This window comes from Hyla sarda, chromosome 3 (assembly GCF_029499605.1).
Source record: "Hyla sarda isolate aHylSar1 chromosome 3, aHylSar1.hap1, whole genome shotgun sequence".
NCBI classification, from domain to species: Eukaryota; Metazoa; Chordata; class Amphibia; order Anura; family Hylidae; genus Hyla; species Hyla sarda.
In genome coordinates this window covers 412,148,906-412,157,109 of record NC_079191.1, presented here as the reverse complement: position 1 = coordinate 412,157,109, position 8,204 = coordinate 412,148,906, and the positions used below count along the sequence as shown (strand labels likewise).

Here is an 8,204-nt window from a genome sequence, read left to right as displayed (position 1 = left end):
CGTGCAATGTATGGTAGACATCATAGAGGCAAATCTCTGCCCAGTAGTTTTTTCATAAAAATCTCTGATCATTCTTTGTTAAGTAGTCAAGTGGGTGGTCCTATTCAGTGACTGACTGAATGAGAGATGTAGAGAACCAAGCTCTCTTCTTCTGAGTGCGTGCAATGTATGGTAGACATCATAGAGGCAAATCTCTGCCCAGTAGTTTAGGATGGACTGAAAGATAGAGATTGAGCCTACAGTGGGAAAAACTGGTGAACAATGCCATATAAAAGTTATTTAATGGCCAAAATGTTAAAGTGTTACTCCTCATGTACACATACGACAGCTTATCTGGAAAACCACTTAAAACAACAGGTGGGCTTTAAGGGGGTTATCAAGCAATGGAAAAACAGCTAATTTATTACAAAAACAGCACCACGCCTGTCCTTAGGTTGTGTGTGGTATTACAACTTGGCTCCATTCACTTTAATTGAACTGAGCTGCAATACTACACACAACCTGAAGACAGGTGGGGCGTAGTAGATCAGCTCTGCTTTTCTAATGCTTGATAACCCCTTTAATGCTTTTGCAATTCTTTCCAATTTTTCCTAATTACAGCTTGACCACAGGTCTTAGGACATGAACTGACAGGGTGGGCCATATTAAAGGGGTATTCCAGGGAGCTTAACACATCCCCTATCCACAGGATAGAGGATAAGAATCTTATCTTGGGTGGTCCCCCCACCCCCTGACCATAGGTCAGACTCCTCAAATGGGGGTGCATCCCTCCATTTCACAATTCTGCTTTGTAAACATGTCTTCCTGCCATGGAATCCATGTTTGTGCTGAGGCACATCCGTCCTCTCGTTGTCTTCCTATTATCTTGTAGGTTTATTGCCTATTTTTTACATAAGGTATCAACTCCATCGCGGTGACACCTTTGTAAACCATAATACAATTTGGATATTACATTCCCTGGTTTTACATGATTTTAATGTTTCTAATTATCTCGAGTTGTAATGTTTTGACATGAAGGATTCGTGTTGTTGTAATGCAATTCTTTATAAGCTGCACAATAAACAGCAAGAACACAGAAAGAGGAGATGTAACAGTCACAATGGCTTCAGCCGTTCTGTATAATATCGATGCCATATAACACGTCTTGTAAATTAAATGCCACACAAAAATGAGAAAAGTCTGATTTTACAGGATAGGAGATAACTTGTGGATCAATGGGGGTGGAGGGTGCGACTGCTGAAACCCCCGCTGATCCAGATTATGCAGGAAAATCGTGCCCCTGAAAGAACAGTGTGCATGCACGTCCGGTGTGACATTAATTCTCTATGGGGATTCCCAACATGTTCAGAAGCCCTATAGGGAATGCATGAAGGACTGGCCAGGTATGTGCCCTTCATTCATACTTTCTTCTCCATTCTTGGGATCAGTAGAGGTCCAAGCACTCAGATCCCCACCAATCGACTAGTTATCTCCATTCTAAATTTAAAGCATAACTCCGATCACACTCTGGTGGCAGGTTAGCTGTTTAAATCTTCTGGCAACTTCATAGCCTGAGACTACAGAGATCAGCATACAAGTCTATGGGGCTTCCGGCAAATCCATATCCTGATCGTTGCAGTCCCAGGCAAGTCTCTGGCTTTAGAAAGATATCCAATCTGCAGGCTTCATGTTATAGAGCAGAATAGATTAAAGGAGAACTTTGGGATACAAAACTTATCCCCTATCCTAAGGATAGGGGATAAGTGTCAGATAGTGGGGGGTCCGACCACTGGGACCCCCCGTGATCTACTGTACAAGGCCTGGCTCTCCTCCAGAATGGGGCGTGTCAACCACCGCTTGTAGCCGCGACCGACACTTGCCCACAATGCACATCTATGGGAAAGCTGGAGCCCTGTACTTGTCAATCTCCGGCTCACCCATAGAGCTGCACTGAGGGGGAGTGTAGGCCGCTGCTACATGCAGTGGTAGACACACCTCATTCAGGAGTAGAGGCGGGCCCCATACAGGAGATCGCGGGAAGTTCCAGCGGTCGGAGCCTTAGGATAGAGGATAAGATTTGTATCCCGGAGTTTTCCTTTAATGGGAAAAGTTGCAGGATAACTTGTCATTTTTTCATAAAAATCTCTGATCATTCTTTGTTAAGTAGTCAAGTGGGTGGTCCTATTCAGTGACTGACTGAGTAGTACTGCCCCCTTGACTACTAACTCAGAATAAGAAGATTTACATGAATATAGGATCTTTACTATCCTGCAACTAGCTATAGACATACAATATCCTTGTTTAGCCGACAGCTATATCTCCTGATTCATTCATATGGACAAACGCTCGGTTTGGCTGAGTATTCATGTGTTCTGAATGGAGAGGGGAAGGATGTCCTGAGAACAAAACGGATGGACATTTGACATTCAGTATTCAAGATCTTTTTCTACTCTGATATCATCTGACAGAGAAGAGTCAGTAGGCCACAGTAGGTCCTGCAACAATCAGGCGGGTTTGACAGACACAAGTCTAATGTGTATGGAGGTGGGGGGGGGGGGGGGGGGGGAGAAGTCATTTAGGAACAAAAGGATTGCACATGGAAATTTAACATGTCCTAGACTTCTTTGTCCCTGAGAGTCAGCAAACCCCCCACAATCCTGAATAGTCAAAATTAATACGTTCGAAATCAGGTTTGTTTGACTTCACTCATTTGTGCGGGCACTTCAAGGATCGAATTAGTCTTAAAGGGGTACTCCAGCACTAAGACATCTTATTCCCTATCCAAAGCATAGGGGATAAGATGCCTGATCGAGGGGGTCCCGCTGCTGGGGACCCCCGTGATCTTGCACGCGGCACCCCATTAGAATCAGTCCCCGGAGCGTGTTCGCTCCGAGTCTGATTACTGGCGATCACGGGGGCGGAGCCATGACGTCACAATGCTCCGTCCCTGTGATCGCCAGGGACCCCCTCGATCAGGCATCTTATCCCCTATCCTTTGGATAGGGGATAAGATGTCATAGCGCCAGAGTACCCCTTTAACTAGATGAGTAGATGTTCTCGTTTTGTAGCTATCATTATCTCTATCATGAATCTAAGGGCAGGTACATTTTCTTAATGGTTATACTCATTAAGATTTCATTAGTTCAATATGTTTTTTTTACATGACACATCTTATTGGCTAAACTTATTAAAAGAGAAAATTCAGTCCATCCAACAATTAGGCAGCAAATCCAGAAAAGGTTGGGAAACACGTGCAACCTAGTGTACAAAAAAATTCCAAAACAAGAAAAAAATTTACTTTTTTTTTACACATCGTTCTTAATTAAAACTAAAGCTGCAAAATAAAAAATTTGTAAAGCATGAAGTATGTGAACCCTGACACAAATGTTCCAAATTTGGAACAAGAACAACTTACATCCAAAGAGAAACAAGGCAATTGTGCTGTTTGGTTTAACATTGCTGGGAACCACAGGGTGAAAATGGATACATTCGATTTGCAAAAAATCATACAGTATGTAGTGATCAATCACAACTGCTGGAAAGGCCTTCAATTTACATGAATACAGCAATATTCTTAAAAAATTTTGTACATCTTGCTTGGGCTGTCTTAACAGCTTTAAAGGGATACTCTGTACCTAGACATCTTATCCCCTATCCAAAGCATAGGGGATAAGATGTCTGATCGCAGGGGTCCTGCTGCTGGGGACCCCCGCGATCTCCGCTGTGGCACCCCAGACATTTGGTGCACGGAGCGAACTTCGGTGGCGATGTGGGGGCGGAGGCTCGTGACGTCACAGTCACTCCCCGCTCACGACCTCATGGCCATGCCCCCTCTATGCAATTCTATGGGAGGGGCATGATGGCTGTCAAGCTCCCTTCCATAGACTTGCATTGAGGGGGCGTGACTGTGACGCTACGAGTGGGGCGTGGCCATGATGTCACGAGCCTCCGACGTTCTAAATGAACGCCAGGTGCAGAAGAAAGATCGCGGGGGTCTTATCTCCAGGATAAGATGTCTAGGGGCGGAGTACCCCTTTAAGATAAATGCTTTACCGCAAGCCCCATGGTCATAGGAAACAACAGACTGAAGCTGTCCTGTTAACATGAATGGGAAAGGTGTTTCGGCATGCTTTGTGACCTTTGCAGATGTCTTTCTACAGGGAGGAGAAGGCTGGTCTGTAAAAAACAGCTATTGTGTGTACCTCTCTTATCTATACACTGGTGTCACCTTTCACTGTAATCCTGTCTGTGATGACAAGGAGGAGACTGCTGGGAAATGATGTGTACAGAACAGGAAGTCTCAGCTTAGTTTTATTCCTAGTGGACAGAATGGAAACTGCAAGATTTCAGGATTATTTAACAAGGTAAATACTATTAAAAAAAAAAATCAACCATGAATCGTTTTAAAAATTTAGTTAACATAAAAACTAGAGTTAAACAATAGGTTATTTTCTGGTGACACAAATTATCTTTAGAACTATCCCTAAGTTTAGGGAAAATATGTTGTTGTACCTGGAGACCATCTTACCCAGATAAAACATTTAACCATTTAATGTATCTTCGCGTTTCAGAACACACAAGGATCTAAAATCGATAACATATATTTGCTGTCATCTTTATATATAACTTCCTTGTTTCTATTTTATTCACTTTCGCTTCGTCACATTCTTAAAACATTCTTTTTTTTTTTTTTACATAACAACAACTTGACAGAACTTTCCTAGATCTCCACACTAGAATACACCGGACATTTAAATAACAAAAATCATGTGCAAGTCTTTACATCTGGGTATGGTAAGAAAATGACAATAAAACTGTAACAAACACATTTCAATCATGGAGGCTACCATTTTGAGAGTGATGGAATACAAAATGGCTGCCAGCTCGAAACAATTTGCAGTAAAATCCAACCAAGCCTTAACTTAAATTTTTTTACCTGTTTTATCAAACTTACAATCTTTAAATCATTATAGACAACATATAGTAGACTGAGTCACAAAACATGCAAGGGGAGTTGTATTCCAAGTTCCATCTTGAACATGAACACATTAAACCCATCAGTGCTGGTAAATTTCTCAGTGGCATTTAGTTATTGTTCCATGTACCTAGTGAGAGTATCCATTTTAACTTGGATGTACCATCTGAGTGTTATATATGGGACATTACATTAAATGCTTCTGGGGTGGGGTGGGCAATAGAAAAAAAAAAAAACCTCTGTCTGGTCCCCAGGTCATATTTCTTTTTACTGTGTTCGATGCAGGACCTGCCTGGTTAGCCAATCTCTGGCCGTGAAGGGACAACACTGCTGCCAGTAATTGGCTGAGCTGACAGGTCCTGCACCGAGGGCTTGTCTTGGAAGCAGGAAGAGATAAGATCAGGAGACCAGACGAAGAGAAACGGGAGCTGTGTTGGACCATGGCTAGGTAAGTATGTTATTTTTTCTATTCAATAAAAAATAAACCCCAGCAGTATAATGTTTTTTTTTTTGTTTTTTTTTAAAGCCTGTAATATTCCTTTAGTGGGGTGACCTGTCTTTGTTGTCTTCGGACCACCCTTTTTCAAAACCATACTATGGCATGGTCAGGTGGTCTCCTGCTCAGAATCCTCCTTTGCTTACTAGAATGAAGAGCCACATCTGGTGCCACCCTCAGCAATGGATACTCTATTGTAAACCACCTTATATAGATATCCATGGATTTTATCTACAGTTATCATGTCATGGTTATTTTCCGTACAGTTCCTTCAGCTGACAACAGATGGGCAGGGGAGTTCCCAAAAGAAAGAACCACCCATGAATATTTCCTTGACCTGCCCAATAACAGAACGGGTTGTCCAAACAAGACAAGCCCATTATATATACATTAGCTGCCTCAAGAATATCTTTCAGGTTTTTAGTTGTATTTTCAATAAATGTCATAAAATGGTTCTATGGATCTATATATATATATATATATATATATATATATATATATATATATTAACATTTGTGCTTTAAAATTCAATATAAGATTTCATATCTGATGAGAATAAGGGCAAAACTTGGTACTGTATTTCTAGACATAATTTATTCTGTTTTGTTCACTCAACTTGCCACCATTAAGGGATCTATCGTAGACATTCAATATGTAGGATATCAATAAGCCTTTAGGACAATTTTATGTGATCTAGCATAGATGCCATCCAGCATGGTTTGGCAGAATCAAAAAATTCTGCAGGCAGAGTTTTTTGGTCTGATCCAATCATGCCAAAGGGACTCTCTATGCTGGATGGACCAAAGGTCTATTACTGTGCCCCATTTCAGCCTATTAGGTACCAAATGGAACACTGGATGCAACAGATCCAGATAGTTTAATCTAGTGTTCCTATCTGTAATGGTTCATGATGGCTGGACATATGTGTTAAAATCCTTAACTATCTGCTTAAGATGGCACCAATGCCAATATAGATAGTAAAATAGATCTTTAGAGATCTACTGAGAAGTCCAAACCGCAGTGAGCTTTATGCAGAACAACAACAGACTTATTGACATACTCCACATGTAAGCTGTCCCACCAAAGGCATCAATGACCTTTTATTCAAATTATACCGTTCAATTTGGTGGTAACTTAAAGGAGTACTCCTGGATGTTAAAAATGTGTCCCAACAGGCAACCAGGAAGAGGATCGCAGCAGGGCTGAAACGGGTTACCGAAGGCACCGGGGGAGCGGTGGCAGGTATGTATCCCTTTATTTATTTTTTTTACTGGCGGCAGTATGGGACACAATTTTAACATCCCGGAGTACTCCTAAGGCCAATTTCCTATTTTGAAATCAAAAGACCTTTGGTCCCAGCAGTTGACTTTATGTATGTCTCCCAATGGATTCTGCCCAACCACTAAACTTTACATAGGAGACAATTTTTTGAGTTGGTGGAACTAAAATACCCTATCAATGACAACTTTACATAACCCATGGCTAACATAGATGGAGTCCAATCAACCATCTAGAGGGACAGGAGCAGTCTTATGTAAACTCAAAGGAGAACTTGTCATCATGGCTGCCCAAACCTGCTGGACAGCAAAAGTTGAACCACCAGGGTTAGTTCCTACTAGACTACATTTCTCATGGTACTGTATATAGCCAAGAAGAACCTGGGCACCATGAAAGATATAGTTCGATAACAACTGGTGGGCCGGTTTTGATTGCAGAAATAAGACCTAAATTGACTGAAAAAAGGGTCTTACCCTACTCTCCTCTATTATGGTGCCAAAAAATTCCAGGTTATTTTGTGAGAACATTGTACAAAAGTGTTTAATCAAGAAAAAATAAAAAAAAGCACCTAAGAAGTGATCGGAATATTATCTATAAATCCAGCTTCATGTTGTTCACGTCCTTTTGCCCATCTCCGCTCAGATGCACAGGGATACACACTGCGGCATGAAGCCTCATCTCTGGTGTGTACTGAGCTTTCCACAGCATGTCAAAGCCATTACCTGCAAGGAGCAATCTTATGCAGGTGGCTAAATTACATCCTGTCCTTTCAAAGAGCAGATGAGCTCTCTCGAGTCACGAGAGACCTACCAATGGCAATTACGATTCCAGCAGCGTATGCCATCTACATACTTGCTGTCCTTTTGACTCTTTCATTTCAGTCCAATGATTAAGCTCTTCATCGCCCGAGCTGTTCAGACCTAAGGATATCCAACCTATCATCTCCTTGCGCTTCATGCTGCGCTTGTTATAAACGGACAATATGAGAGTCACATCCGAGAGCTGAAAGAGAGCCACTTGGAAAATGAAGGTTTCCTTGTACAAGGGGTTCGGCTGACCTCGTCGGATGGACGTCTTACATTTCGACATTTCCTGACCCATGGAGTTCAGCAGAGTTAACTTTACATAGGTATCTACAAAAATGAACGAGATGGTTAAGAATTTCAGTGGGCACGCTGGTACCAGGGCAACATCATCAGTCAATGCATTAGTGTAGGAGAAGGATATGGAGTATACCAGTCACCTGAATCAAATGCAATTTATTCAGTTCTACAAAAGGATTTAAGAAAAAAAATGTCAATGGGAAAATCCAAGCGTTAAATATTTAATGACAAAAAAATAAAAAATCAAATATTAGTCTTGGCTCGGAATGATTCAGACTATTGCATTTGCATATACGGTATACCGCATAATCCTCTTGCGTTCTTAAATTAATCGTTGCACTAAGCCAAATAATATAACATTGCTAACACTAAG

At 41.5% G+C, this 8,204-nt stretch overlaps 1 protein-coding gene across 3 annotated transcripts in view; it reads right to left on the bottom strand.

Annotated features, from left to right (window-relative positions):
• Positions 1–3,006: 3,006 nt before the first annotated feature.
• The window catches only part of SYT14 (synaptotagmin 14), a 180,257-nt gene continuing 175,059 nt past the window's right edge, over positions 3,007–8,204 (bottom strand). For all 3 annotated transcript variants that reach the window (XM_056568204.1, XM_056568202.1, XM_056568203.1), the window contains one exon: positions 3,007–7,861. In XM_056568204.1, the coding sequence (XP_056424179.1) occupies positions 7,548–7,861 (314 nt within the window). In that variant the 3' untranslated portion in view covers positions 3,007–7,547. The remainder of the gene's footprint in view (positions 7,862–8,204) is intronic.